Source organism: Tetranychus urticae, chromosome 2 (genome assembly GCF_039701765.1).
Source record: "Tetranychus urticae isolate SD_2017Ah chromosome 2, NJAU_TeUrti_SD_1.0, whole genome shotgun sequence".
Taxonomy (NCBI): domain Eukaryota; kingdom Metazoa; phylum Arthropoda; class Arachnida; order Trombidiformes; family Tetranychidae; genus Tetranychus; species Tetranychus urticae.
Window position 1 is genome coordinate 11,265,187 of NC_142959.1, and position 15,919 is coordinate 11,281,105.

Genomic DNA, 15,919 nt, shown 5'->3' on the forward strand with positions numbered 1-15,919 from the left:
GCCATTCATCTGATGTGTTTTGTTCGTGTTTCAATGTCATCCTTAGCTGTATTGAGCTCGAAAATTATAATGAGAAGAGTTGACATTTATTCATGCATGATTTTCTTAGCACCTTTGATTCAGAAAAATGATATATTTTCAAAGGAAAACAGAATATCACTTTTCAGATTTAATTTTACATTCATTTCTGTCAAATCACTCAAACTTATTTCCAAGAAGTTCGCAAGTCCTGTTTCTAGTACTCACCTTATGACAGTTTAGACACAAAAAGGCGAAATTGAAAAAACTGAATGAACCATTGGATTGGGAATTTAAATTTTACAAAGATGACATAAAATTAACTGTAATCTTAAATTTTGTTTTATAAATAATCAAATATGAGAAACGGAATGTAACTGGCCTGAACAATAGACAGAGATGCGAGAAAAGCAGAGACAGACTAAGTGACAGAGAAACCGTCTGTTTCTTTGAAGTGGCAAAAACCAATGATTATCAGTGACGCCAGTGAATAACCTTTTAAAATATTTGCTTAATATTTGGTTACAATCAGGTGTCTAGTCCAGTTCTCGAAGTGACCATCATCTTAAACATCATTATCATTATCAAAATGATCTCTATCAATAATTAATCCACTGTAAAATAACTATGATAATTTAGCCAACCTCTACCCTAAGGCCACTCTACTTATGTACATTTTGGTGTATATTTAACCTCACAACAAGAACGCATTTTATGATTGATTGTGTTCTCGTTGATTCAATTACAATCATTTTAAATAATTGGTTTACCACAGATTCCTGAAATACCTAGACCTAAATCACATCTTTACCTTCACTCTATTCCCATTCAACCTCTGCTCATCAAAATTACCAGTTTTGTCCTTCCATCAAAAAAACCGTTTAACTTGCGAATCTCCATAAATAGTTAACTGTTATCGAAAACAAAATTGACGTCTTAATGTGTATGCAATTGATTCACTTTGATTGTTTCAATAAATTAACCATTCTTCTATTATTATGTATTGTATTATAAAATAAGAAACAGACGATTTGATGTAACCATAAGGGAAACAGCAGGAAGGTGACGAACGTAGGATTTCAATGAAAGAATAGTTAATTTGAATAATTTATTCAATTGGTATATTTCCGAATGTCAGAGGATCACTTTTTTCATGTTCATTTGTTACAATAACACCAACTATCAATGATTCAGAAATAGAGACAAAAAATCCCATAGAAGTTGAACAGCTCAATGCATGGTGGTTATGCAGAGTATTATGCAAACAGAATGGATAACAATAAGAAAAGCGAAGGTGAAGAGTGTGAAATTAATCAAATCAACATGAACATTTCACCGGGAAGTCCATTTTCATTAGGAACTTTCCACCAAAACTCAGCAACCTTGAACACAACTCTTTGATCAATCTTTAGTCTTTCAACTTTTAAAAATCATCATTTTTCATCCAATGACATTACACGAAATGATCAATGAACATTATGCTTTGCATCTTAATTGTCATTAAACATGCTTCAAATGAAAGTCTAAAATTCATTGTCTTTAATTGATTACCACCAGAACCATCCTGGCGAATGAACTGAAGAGACTTTGAACCGAACACTGACCTGTCGAAAGCCATTAATAATGATTTCAGAAGAAAGAAAAGAGACTTGACTTGTCAGATGAATTTCACCGATTCAAGAACTTCTAAAATCTCGAACATTTCAGTCTCACTCTTCTCTGTCTATTTGAGTGTCTCTTCCCTTTACTCTCCCTTTCATCCTCTCATCCTCACCTACTCCCTCCACCTTGCCAGTAACTCACTCCAATCTCTCTCTCCGCCTTTCTTCCCCTTTTGTCTTCCTATTTTGGCTCTTTCTTTTCGCTGTGACACCTTTAAAGTTTGCAAAAAGAGACTAAACTAAGAGAGTGAGCTGGTGAGACTGGATGAGAGAGTGAAGTACATTTGTTTGCACTCTCTTTGCATCTCTCCCTCAGTTCAGTTGAAGCAATTGAATCGATATTGTAATAGTTAGTAAAGTAAATCTGATCATAAAAGTAAAAAGCTTGCAACCTCATTAATCAATTATCATCTTCATCAAAATCTTGGCATTTTTTCCTACTTCTTTGCCATTCCAAGAAATTGAGGAATCAAGAGAAGGAAAGAAAGAAAAAAATTAAACTTCCAAAGATGATAATTGTCTCTCCCTGTCTCTGAATATCCTCATTTCCATGGGCCTTTTAACCTCTAGTGAGTCTATTTCTGACTTTACTTTATCCAAAGACGATCAACTGTCAACTTTATTCAATTTTGTTTTCGTTTTTTTTCATCAACAGTGTTAACCATCGATAGTTGTTATTGACTCTTTGGTGTCTTCAATCTTTACTTCAACCTGTTAACCTCTTGAACAACCTTAAACTTGATTCACTGTATACCATGAAATACCGGGACCACGATTTAAGTTTATCAGCATCACGGATACGATTAAACAGCAAACCGACATCAAACCAATTGGAAATGTGTTCAATTGTCAACAACAGTTATCCTGCACATTTAACTGTTACACACAACATGATGAACAACGCGACAAACAATAACGCTATTAATAACAATAATAACAATCAAGGTTCTCGTGGACAATCACCTTTATTATTGGATGAAGATGGTGTTGATTTGAAAAGAAAGTTAACCAAATTATCATCTAAAAGTGATAAAAGTTTAGATTCAATGAGTGAAGAAGGAATTGGTTCAATTGATGGTGAAATAGTATCTTGTTGTTCATCCCTTTCATGTTCATCAACATCAGTTGCAGGCATTGAGACAAGCAGCAGCTCATTTGGCTATGGGTCACTTCAGACCAGTTCAGCGTCACCCTCACCAAGATCTGTGACACCCTCATCCAGACCCGAGTCACGCAATGAACTTATCAATGGTTATGTTTCCAGGAAAGGTTACAATTCCCCTGAAATAGTGAGCCCACTGTCCAAGCAGCAACAGCCAAGCGTCCATGAAAACAGTTCAAGTGAAAGTGTTCAATTGAAACTGGAAACTGTGAAAGACAAACCAATGCATGGTAAAGTTGAGACAATCAAAAAAGGTAAAAGCAAAAAGAGTTCAACTTTTCCCTCAACAAGCAGTTCCTATCGTGAATCCAGTGTCTCTAATAAATGGGAGCAAAGTAAATTATCGTCTGAAGATAACCATGGTTGGACTCGACCAAAGGTCAATACCAGGTAAATGTTCACTTTTTTAACTCTAACCTTTTCGCAGACCGGTTATAATCCGCCAACTTTCATCCACCTTTTATCTTCTTCTTAATCTTTTTTACCTTTTTCTTTCTTCCACTTTCAAGTTTCACCTTTTCACTTTTCACTTCCACTTTTCACTCTTCATCTTCATCTTCATCTTCATCTTCATCTTCCTCTTCCTTCCACATATGGTTATCCGATACTTTTACTCACAGCATTTACATGTAACATGTTATTCAATACATGAGACTTTCATTTCAAGTAGATTCACTTATTAACTGGATTTATGCAGTTTTAAACTAACTCTAGTTTCAATGGTAACCCAATATGAAGTTATCCTCAACCCAATGACTTTTTTTTACCATCTTAAAAGGGTTTAAACCCAAAACCAGAAACTTACATTTGAAAACCTAAAAAATGATTTAAGTGTTTAAAGGCTAAAAATTAAACAGATTATTCTTGTTTTTGGATTAACTCAATTCAAAATCTGAATCTTTTAAAAGTCTCTCATATTTTGGTAAAAGTAAACCATTTACAGTAAAAAAACAATTCAATTTTTACTAATACAACCATAAATAACATATAATGTTAGCTGAATCATTTCTCAACCTAATCAACTATCACTAATATATTTATAGCAATTGTAATTAAATTTTAACAGTTTATAATTGAACATATTGTTGTTATAATTAATATCATTTATATTAATAGATTGAACCCAATTTTAACAGAAAAGGTAATTCAATAGCTAACATTATTATCCTAAAACAAATTAGTCTAATCAACTTTTTTGCCCAATTTGATGAAGAAAAGTGACTTTAATGTTTGCTTTCGGTCAATATATTTAATTATAAAACGATGAGACGATTAATTATTGAATAAATTAAATCACTTAAAGCCATTGTCTGTTGAAATCAATTTCCAATTACAATTAATCAAGTTGATCATCATTTAATCAAAAGTAATGTTGTAGTCATGTTAATGTTAACAAGAAAGCATCATTTATCATCTAATTGCTAACATTACTCTTTACATCATCCATTGTCAGTTAATTGTAAGGCGATCTCTTGTTAGTGTCACAAATGCAAAATGATGATTATGTGAAGCTAATCAATTGAACCAAATTGTAATTTCAAATTGATTAACATTCATCCTTAACCCATCATTTGCATGGCAAAGTATCAATGAAAAAGCAACTAACGGTAACTTTTCAGCTTTTTTAAATTTTCATCTCAACAGTTTACCCAATTTAGCTAATTGCTTATGGTAGTCTCTATGTGTTAGTGATTACAATTTCCTGATTCAGATGATCCCCGATCATATGGCAAAAACCCATGATCTCATTCATTTACACTTATTAACCTGAAAATGTGAATTGCTTAACTGAACAATTATTTTTCAACAAATGTTCAATGTTTATCATCAACCATCAACCAGAATCCGTTCAACAGACATCACCATTATACCAGCTCTTTAAAGCAATGAGACAGCCATTCTCATGTCCTGGTTAGTTTAAATTGATTTGATTGTACAATTTACAGTTTCTCTTTTAATCAACACAAAATGAGAAACCATTCTGATGATGATGATGATGGTTTTTTTTCACCTTCTTTCTACCTTTCAAAGTAATATTAATTTACAATCAGCAAACCATTGAAACGTTTTCATTAGCAGATTGTAAAAACACACACACTTTCATGTCTACATTGCAAAAGGGAAGAGACAAAAAAGCCTTTTCAACCTTTTCTTTTCACCTGAAAAATGTTCATTTTTTTCTTCTTCTTCTTCTTTCGGCCATATTCTGACTCAATTTTCATTATAACTTGATGTTGATTCCATCTAATATTGTGGCGTTTTTATTTGTTTGCACACTTTGCTTTCATTGTACTACATTTAAGGTTTACATCATGAAAGGTCAGGTTAAAAACTAAGGTGGAAAGTTCATGATTAAAGTGATTTTCATCAAGACTAGGCAAGGTTTGATGATCTTCCTAAGGTGAATAGTTGATTGACTACTTGCATTAATCACCAAGGACTTTGGATTATTATTACAAGCAAGGTTGAATCACAATTTAAAAATTAATTGCTAAAGTTGTTCAAATTAAACTAAATGATGTTATTCAAATGATGATTAACCATTAATCGAGTATTGTTCAATAAGCAAACTCTGTTGAACATTTACATGAATACATACTAATCAAGTCTTCTGAGTCAACAGCTTACCAACCTTGAGCCTTTTACAAATGTTAACTTTTGTAATTAAATTAAATTACAACTTGATGATAATCAACTGCCAATGGGTTATTCAATATTGAAACTTGAAACAAATTTTTTCCATTGTCTTCGACTCTGTTGATCGCAAAGTGTTTTAAACACACAATCAAATGAGATAATCAGCTAAATTAACTAAACACTTGGTTAACAATCTTTGTTTAGTTTTATTGTTTAAACAATGTTCAATTCAAGTTCAATCCATCTCAATGGATAAGCTTTCAATGAACAAAATGTTAACAGTTAGCCAAAGATGATCCCAACTTGATCAACTGAAATTAAAATTAGAAACAATTAGATTCCGAAATAGATTTACCGAAAATTTCAATTTCTCATCATTTTAATAATCATTTCTGAATATTAATAGTAAAGTCTAATAATAGTCAAATCTATCAAACAATAAAATTGATCAAATTCAAGTTTTGCCAAAAAAAAACGCTTAAATCTTAGTCGACTCTTGATATTGAATATGAACCAAGGTTAATGACAATTGAATAATATCATTATTTGGTTCCTTTTTTGTCACAAAAATAGCAATTAATTTCAGGTTATTTATGACTATTATCATTGAGTATCAATATACGATGGGAAACTTGATTTGACAGTTTCCTCCTTTCAGCAAACATTTTCAAACTTAATTGTAATCATTTGTCAACTTATTATGATTGATATTTGTAAATCATTTTCCAGGTTTTCACTGTAAATCAAGGCAATTTAAGGTTGATTACCATTAGGTGTGAGTGTTTATTTTGCACTCATCTTGATCATCATCACCAAGGACAATTTAACTTGATCAACAAACGCAATTAACAGTCGTAAACATTTTCCACTATTGGTTTATTAATAGTACAAATCACTTTACAAATGAAAAACATTTTAATCGCCAAAATGGTTAATAACAAGTTAATCGCAAATTTCGATGCAAAATTATTCAATTATAACAATTCAATAAACTCGGTAAATCATTGATTCCACCATCATTAGCATTCTGACAATTTTTAGACAGAAACTGATCTTTTAATGATTCTTGCCATTCTCATTATTCGTTTTCATTTTGAAATTTCCATCTTTTCTTGATTTCGATCAACTTTTAAAAAATCATTTTCTAATTTGATTGTCTCTCTATTTCAGTAACGCAAACGAAGTGATTAGGACGATCCTGGCTCAGCCGATGAGTTCATTGGAAAAAGATTTGCTTCTTTGCCCTGGTTCAAGGATTCCACTTCGTCGATACACTTCTGAACTCAATTTGAGTTCATCTGTTTCTGGTTTTTATACTTCATGTACAAGCTTTCCAAGCAAAGGTTTAATCGATTCGGATTATAATAATCTGACAAATTCGCGTCTTTCCTCAAAAAATTTATCCCAATCCAAGCAATCGTTATCTTCCTTTGCCTCATCTTCCTCACCCTCCTGCTCTTCTTCACCTTCACCTCCTCCTCCTCCCTTTGCACCCTCAACTTGCTTACATTCCTCTTCCTTGGCCAACCGTCGACGTAACTCTGACCTTGATCTAGATCAGTTGGGTAGACTGAATGATGGATGGCTTGACGATTGGACATCAGCAACATGTAAACTCTGGTCTAAAAACACTACTAACAGCAATCGTCCACTCGATTCAACCCCATCCTCATCGACCACATCCTCCTGTTCATCTTGCTCTCACGCTTGTGACCACCATTCAGATGATGGTTACTCTTCATCATCTTCACCAGGCGGTTCATTCGGCCGTGAATCAGGCTCAGTAAGTCTATACGAGCTGAAGAAGCTTCGCCAAAGGAATTACCAAAGGAAACGTAAAAATCAAATTTTATGGTCACCATCAACCCGATCCAGATTATTGGTTCAAATAATTAAATTAAACAATCCAATATCGGTTGCCATGCAATTAACCGCCATCGATAAAGATCTCTATCTTCAAATAAGGCCAACCGAGATGTCAGCTCTGTTACTTGGAAGGCTCAAAAAATTTGTAAGTAAACCCAATAAACCGATCCAACCCTTGCAAGTAAACCGTAAAACCAAATGAAAAGGAAACCAGAAAAACCAAAGAAATTTCCTTTCCCTTAAAACCTTTGCAAAAAGTCAATTAAGAATCACCATTTTAAGGCCAAATTGGACACTTTTTTAAAGGCACAATCTGCCAAGAAAATGTTTACTGCTTTTTTACCTCCAAAACTCTACCTCTTTAGCAAGTGTTTGTACATTTCACGACTGATCTAATGCTGATTATCATCCTTACCGATAATGTATCATTATATTACAATTTACATGAAAAACAAGGAAGGAAAATGGTTAAAAATGAATTAAAAAAATCAACAACAAAAGGCAACATCGAAAGTATTGCAATTACAAAAAACAAGGAAAGAGTTGTAAGTGTAAATTATAAAGACAGGTCACTAAGTATTGAAACAAAAAAGATTGTCAACAATCATTGTTAACTTTCAGTTGCTGCTTAAATTGATTGTTACATGAATTAACAGAGTAAACATTTGATCATTCCTCTCAACCCTTTCAGTGTTTCTCTGAATCCTTCAATCGACCTTAAGATTTCAATCATCTGTTGGTCAAAGATATTCCCATTGACAAGATCAAATCAATAAATCAAGTCTAGCAAGGTTGACACGGAAAAACATTGAATATACTTAAATAGAATCAAATAGAATCAAAAAAGCGAATCAAATTAGTCTTTGATTTAGCAAATTAATTTCCCTTTTAACTGGTTCAGTCCATTTACATATAAGTGTAACTGATTGTAACCCGAAGTAAACATTATCTGGTCATTTCACTTGTAAGTGTTACAATTTGTTTGCTGCCCAAAGCTTAATTTTAGTTTTTGATTAGCAATTAGATTCTTATTTAAATTAACCAATTGATAATTTACATTAAATTGCTTACTTCTCACCTCAACCTTTACTTGAATTGAAACAATTAACTGACGATGTTACAGGAACTGATTAACATCCTTATTTGATTTGTTCATTTTTTCGACTCACAATTAGTTAATTGTCTTTTTTTCTGTTGCCAATCAAATTTGACTGGAATCAGGAAACTAAATGTTAAATATACTTCATATTAGGAATCTTTAATCATCAATTAATCTTTACTTCAATCAATCAAAAGATTGAGAGAATCAAAAATTTAATACAAATTTGTTGATTTTAATTGCAAATTTACAATTAAAATCTCAACATTCACAAGCCATTCAATGATTAATGATCTCAAATCTAAGTCAATATTTCAATGTTAAAACATTAAACCATTTTACCAATCAATCTGGTTGAGGCATTTGCAACAATTAAAACAATAGACTTTTCCCATTAAATTAATATCCAATTGAGTTGATTATGATTAGGTCAAGGTTATCATTAATTGATCCCTCTTCATTCAAATCGACCTGATTCTGGACCAAATTGTGTCTTCAGTAATTATTTGAACAAATTGAGACAAAATTTGATACTCTTTACCAGTTATGATAATCGGGTGGGAACATTAACCCAAACACCAGTTTTCATTATAACCCGATGATCATCTTAATTATCATTTAACATGATTCAAGTTATTTTCAGTTAATTGCAATTACCTGATAACATCATAGCCATTGTCATAAACTTTAATCGTTGCTCTAAGAGGATTTGAAAGGTAACAATTGATTTGAAACCTTGTAACTTAACAAAATGATTGCTATTTAAATAGCGATGATTTAATATTACTTGAGGTTTTTCATTTAATTTACATTGTTTCCAATGTTTTTTCATTGTCAATTGTTTAGCTCGCCATTTAGTGACAACAGAATCTCTTGAATCGCCTGTTGATTCATTAATATCTTTTCAGCTTTTCACAAATTTCCATTGAATTTGTCATCTCTCGCCATTCCAGGATAACCATCATTAGTAATACCATCATGATAATAATTTGGTGAAAATCAATGAGATAAAATGGAAATGCAAAAAACCCTCAAAAATAATTTAGACCAAAAACAATGTTATCAAATGAGGCCAAGGTTGGTTCAGGATAAAATGAAGTGTAAATCAATTTCCACCATTTTAAGATGAAATAGTTATTCAAACTATCGCTGAACCAATGAATTAATCAAGTAAAATGGCGAGAGAAAAAAATGATTCCATTTTCTTGAGTAAAAAAAAAGTGAAAAAAAATCTCTTCCGTTTGCTATTGTTGTAAATATCAGCTTCAATCTTTAAGTTCAACAATGAATGTTGAAACATTTACAGCAATATTTTCACAATTTAATAATCACTTTTTTGTCGCTTATGATTTGGTTTCACTAATTTACACAATTAACGGTTTAAATACAAATATAAGGCAAAAAAACATGTAAAATAACAGCAACACATCGACACCAACAAGTCAATCAGTAAATTATTGAAACCAGTCATCTAGAAAATTAAGTTTCAAGTTGATTTGAAAAAAATAGTTATTAATACAATTGGAGTTTAGTTTATATTTTAAATAATCAAAACCTTTGGAACCTTTCATCTCACCCATTCAATCTGAAGTCCAATTACAATTAGAATAGTTGGACAATTGAAATCAACTTTCGACTTTCATTTCAAGTTGATTAAATCTTAACAATTAACTTCCAACTTTCGCAATTTTACATTAAACATTTTTAATGAAAGTAGACTGTTTAGTCTTGATGGAACCGATAATTTGATTAGTAAATTATTTTGCATAACCACATTGATTAAGGAAGAAATTGAAATTCTGTATTTAGAGTTACCCATTTGATTATTGATTATCCAACCATTACCAACAATTAAGTTAATTTTAATCAACTTCAAACTCAAACTCAAACCATTCACACTGATGGCTGATAAAAGTAAACCCAGATCTGATTGTGCCTTTCATCGCCAATGCAAAACATTAATCATGAAAATTGTGGGCTAAATCAACTTCAATTGTGCCCTGAGAGTGAATCCAGTTTGGACTCAACTTTACCAGTTGCACCTAATAGTCAATATTAAACACCTTCAAGGTTAACATCTGATTATCATCTTGATCATCATTTAATTGACAAATGAAGCAAAGGTTGATGACGCTCAGTTGATATTGAATACTTGTTCATTATCAATACGATTACCCTGAATGTTGTTATTAAAAGCAAGTGTAAAAATGTACAAAACTAAATATAATGTAAAGATTGATTTTGCGTTTCTTACCCTTGATTGGTGTTAATGTGATTCTTTAATTAAAAGACGAACTGCAAAAACTTGATTTTCCCTTGCATCCAATTTAACCCTTTTTCTTGCTCAATCCTCACAATTTGCTAATTTTTTTTCTTCTTCTTCTTTTCATGATTCAATATCTCTCAGGATTCTGATGATCTCAATGGTGTACGAACTCTGTTAGAGTTTAGTGAGCAAGTTAAGAAACTGGTTTGCTCAGTGATTAACCGGGAAACAAGCTCAGAATCACAGGCTCGCAAGATTGCAGCCTTCATTGAGGTAAGAATTGAATAAATCCTTGAACTAGAAACGCCAAATTACCAAATCAACCAGAGAAAAATGGTAAAGAATTTTTCAGATAACATTCAATGTTTAACAACAAGTAAAAGTGTCTTATCATGGTAATTGATTCAATTTTCATATTCAATCTGTACCATTGTTTATGTTTAACTTCCTGAATAACTTAACCTTTTCCAGTTTCTTTTTTTTTATGTAATTTTATTTCAAGCTTTTTCACTGAAAAACTGATTGATTGATTCAGTAATGAACACACATTCAGGTCTATCGTTGTTCATTGTGATTGACCTTCCGTTTATCTTTATTTTTATACTTATTTGAATCATTTTTGGGTTTACTTTTTTACATTTTTCAAGGTACAAACTAAAATTAATGTTTTCAATTTTTCTCTTCCTTATTCAATTGCACTTTTCCCATTACATTGATCACCTTTTCATTTCTTCTCGTTCGTTTCTCTCACTATTACCTAATAATTGAAGGTTAATTTCATGATAACATTGACTCAACATTCAATGTATATTGATTTTGATGAGACTCTTGATTTTCTTCAGTTACAATGTTTACATCATCCCATTGATTCACTGGTTTCATCTGACTCGGGCAACTTCAATTGTCTCAATCTATTCAATTATCAATTATCATTTGTCCAACATTAGCTAATCATTTATTGTGGATCAATCAATCAATCATTCCGAGTGTTCAGTCAACTTGTTTGTTTTAATGTTTAAGATTGGCCAATTTAACCAATATCATTGCTAACCATTACAATGATTGCATTTTCAATAGCCTTGATCATCATTGACATCCAAAATTATACAATGGTCTAATAAAGTGTCATAACAATTATGATTAAATTGATTTGGTTGCAATAATAGTTCATCAATATTATCAATCGACTGTCAATATTTACCAAAGAGCAAACACTAATCTAATCTTGTTCTTGTTAAGGTTGCCTGTGTTTTAAGGAAGCTGAGGAATTGGCATTCCCTGGAAGCGATAATCAAAGCATTGCAATCACCATCAGTCTATTTTCTTGAAACGGCTTGGACTCAAACCAAGGAACAATTTCCCATTCATTTCAGGTAAGGTCACAAACACAATCGGTACATCAAAATACATCAAAAGCACGATACTCTTAGCAATTGACGTTACATTATAAGCCGAACACGAGAAAAAGGTCGAAATTGAAAGTTTATCGAAATGAGTTTTGTCGAAGTGAATTTAAGTCGTAAGTCATTTGCAAGATTGAGAAGCAATTCCGTGTGTCAGTTATCTTTTGAATTTTAGATATGAGTTCAGATGCTATTCGGCCTCACTTTGCTGGTGACTTTGACTGCACGCTATCAACAGATTATTTTACGATTAATTAATTTACTTTTCCACTTTGAAATGGTTCATTTTGAAAGGTAATATAATTGTCGCTCATTTGCTCCTAATATTGTCAACTGTGAAAGGTTGACAGGCTTTACAAGTTCATTAAACATTATCATTGAGACAATAAACAGTTACGAGCTTTTCTGTGTTTAATGATGATTATTTAGGTGAGTTTAGTTTGTTTTTGATTCTAATAAAAGCACAGGATCGAGGATCTTGAAGGTTAATTAATTATTTCCTATTGTTGACAATTAACTTGGAGGTTGATGCATTGATTGACACTGTCTGAGCAGTTAAACCTATTCAACAGTTGAAAACAAAAAGTCATTGAATGTGATTTTTGGATGAAAGTATTAAAACGTTTCATCGTTAATTGTTTGTGTTAACCATTGCATTGAGAGTGAAACAATAATGGAAGCAATTGAACACACAGTTAATCAGACGAAGGTTTCATTGTGAATCAACCAGAATTGGGTTTATTATTGATAAAAGGACGACAATTAATTTCCGTCTTTAATCGAAGGATATTTTTATAACTTTTAAATTCACTTAAATCCGGATCACCAAATGGCTAGCATTTAATCTCAATGGAGTTAATGAAACTCGAAAGAGGAAAAAGGATTGACTTTTTTGTCCATTAGTGTCATTAGTCAAGAAGTATCAATTATTATCATTTAATTATTAAAAGCCATTCCTGAATCCGGATATTTGTCGAGGTTGACAATTGATTTACCTTTGTCTTGGTTAATGTTGAACGGATAAAGTGTCAATTAGACAATTAGTTGATTCGGTTAACCCTTCAATTTGCTCAATATTTGCTCATTCACCTGTTGATCACTGATTATATTGATTTTTCATTCTTAACCTGTCATTAAATCACTGTTCAATCTCACTTAACTACATGTAATTTGATTAGTATTCAATATCTTTTGTCTTCACAACCAACATTAACTTTATGATTGTAGTGAAAATAGTAATAACAGTTTGCTCATGATAAGGTCTTAAACAAATGTCTTCACAGGATCAACGATAATAACAATTTTGTCAATTGTTGTATCGTGATGATTTACGAACAATTATCATAACTGATTTAAAGTTCACCAATTTGCATTTTATAATACAAATGATGGTTAACATTTTGAAGATTAAAGTGTTAACCAGAAAAAAAAAGAGCCAAAAATTGAATACAAAACCTTGAACTTCAATTAGCCATTCCATAATGATTAAGGTGCACAATCAAATTACAGTAATGATGATTTAATATTAGCAACTTGATTCTGTGCTGACCCAAGAGACCAAGCTATTAAAATGGTAATTATCTTTAGACTGTCAAATTGATTGTTAACTGTTAGTGTCTGTGAGATGAGATTATCATCAGGAAATTGTACCGATTCTCAATAATAATCATGATTCTGATGAGGTTAAACAGCAAATTCACGGCCTTTCAAGGCTATCCAATTCACAATGAGCTTTACTTGATAAACTTGCTTCTCCATATTGTTCACATCATCAACATAAACATGATTAAATTGAGATTCGAGTGATTAATGAAACATTTGGTAACAATTAGTAAATGTACATTTCCATCCTTTTACCCATTCAAATGAACCAAACCTTGACAATGAAAAGGATTTGCTGATTTAATCTTCAAAATAAGGATTTAATTCAAATGTTGTTTTTTTGTTGTCAATTGAAAGTCACTGATTGTTTTCAAGTTGATGAATCAAGAATCAGAAATAATGAAAAAATTGTTGATATTAATGTTTTGACAGAATGAAAATCAATTGTTGATTAATGAAACACTTTACAAACCTGAAAATAATTGTGATCAAATTTCAGGCCATTCAAGCTATTACATGATTGACCTTTTTTTAGGTTCAGGGTAACATATTTGACTAAGATTGTAATTGTTTTTGATCAGGCAAATGAATTGATTAAACTGTTTAACTAATGTAAAGAGAACCCGAAAAAAACTGTTCATTTGAAAGGTTATTTGCTCAAATTAATTATGATAATGGTTAAAGCAATCATAATAGTGATTGGGAAAAAAAGGGTTTAAACGATTGTGTCCATTTTTAATACTTTGACCAGTTTAACGATGAAATGAGTTTACAGCGATTAACAGCAACAAAAAAAACAATAAATTATTAATTGTCATTCAATTTAAACGGTTGGTTAGTTTGTTTGAACAGTAAACAGCCTTAAAACATGAAAAGGTAAACTGATTAAATGGTGACAAAAAGAGTTATTGATGACAAAATGATTGTATTGAGATTAAATGAGTGAAGAGTAAAAAATTATAACTCAACTGACCATTGATCAAGTTCATTTAGATTGGCCAGAATGCTTGAATGTAATGAATTGGGTCGGCTTGTGCTAATTATGGATGTCAGTTGCAATTATCGGTGCAATTTTGTTGTTATGATGATCTTGCTTTTGATCAAACCGTAACTAATAATCACTTTTTTGTTTGTCATTCAGTGATTTTCTCAGGTTGACATCACTGGTTAATCTTTGCGACAATTATATCCTTCGAATGTCTCCGTCCAAACCATCGATTCCTAATTTCCGAAATCTGGTTCATTTCTTGGAGATTCAATGTGCAGCCAAGTTTGATTTATGTGAAAATAAGCCTAAATGGATTGAACCGCCAAGCATTGCAGGTAAAGTCTTTCTTGTTACTTAAACAGCTGTGATTCTAATGTTATCTCTTTACTTTCCTTTGTTCAGGTTGGCTAAACAATGAGCTAGTCCAAGACATTCGGGCTTCGATTGGGTTAACATCAATCAATTCAAATAACGATGATTTGGTGGTGGCCACTCTTGACCCCAGCAAGACAACTTTAATACCCGGTAATGAACCAGTGAGATTCATTGTCCCATCGACACTTCCACTTCCATGGATCAATTGTGAGCCTCGGTCAATATCATCAGCCCATCGAAATTCAGTCACCTTTTATGTGTTAACAGCTTTTGAAGAGGAACTGCGAAATATACGGCGATTTAAGATGCGAAGGAATCCCATTTAGATTGAAATGGCCTCGGATCAGATGGCATAACAGTTCAACTATCAAAATCAATTTTATGTTAAACCTTTTTTTTATGAGAATGTATTGTTGTTAGAATTGTATTTAATGTCTCAATTGGTTGAATGTATTGTTTCAACAGCATTCCATTATTCACAAACAAAGCCTTTAGACGAGAGTTGCATTGTAATCAAGGAAATTTCACAAAATTAATGAAAATGGTTACGACGATAATATTTGATGAGAATTTAAAATTTTATCCTGATCAATCAACTAAATGCGGGTCCAGCGTGCAAAATTCATTTTAATTGAAGTCAAGTTCATATTCAATTCAATTTTAACACTTACAAAGTTACTGTTACGAAGTTTCCAATTGAATTTTATTGATTCTAATGTCTCAGGGAAACAAATGGGTTTAAAGCCGCCGAACTGAAAAACCTTTGAAAGTGCTTTAGGAGTCGCCATCTATTAGCCACATTTTTAAGCTTGCCATTAAGTCTTATAATGCATCGATAGATG

General features: G+C 31.8%; 1 protein-coding gene across 2 annotated transcripts; it reads left to right on the plus strand.

The window, feature by feature from the left end:
- Nucleotides 1-1,979: 1,979 nt before the first annotated feature.
- On the plus strand, nt 1,980-15,634 carry LOC107359948 (uncharacterized). 2 transcript variants are annotated; one of them, XM_015926552.3, is made up of 7 exons: nt 1,985-2,248; nt 2,335-3,231; nt 6,649-7,489; nt 10,851-10,982; nt 11,949-12,082; nt 14,856-15,037; nt 15,105-15,634. In XM_015926552.3, the coding sequence occupies exons 2-7, from the start codon at nt 2,435-2,437 to the stop codon at nt 15,401-15,403; spliced, it is 2,385 nt and encodes a 794-aa protein (XP_015782038.1). In that variant the 5' UTR covers nt 1,985-2,248; nt 2,335-2,434; the 3' UTR covers nt 15,404-15,634. The 2 variants fall into 2 exon arrangements, with proteins under 2 accessions (XP_089122969.1, XP_015782038.1); XM_089266843.1 differs by having other exon boundaries at nt 1,980-3,231.
- The last annotated feature ends 285 nt before the right edge of the window (nt 15,635-15,919 follow it).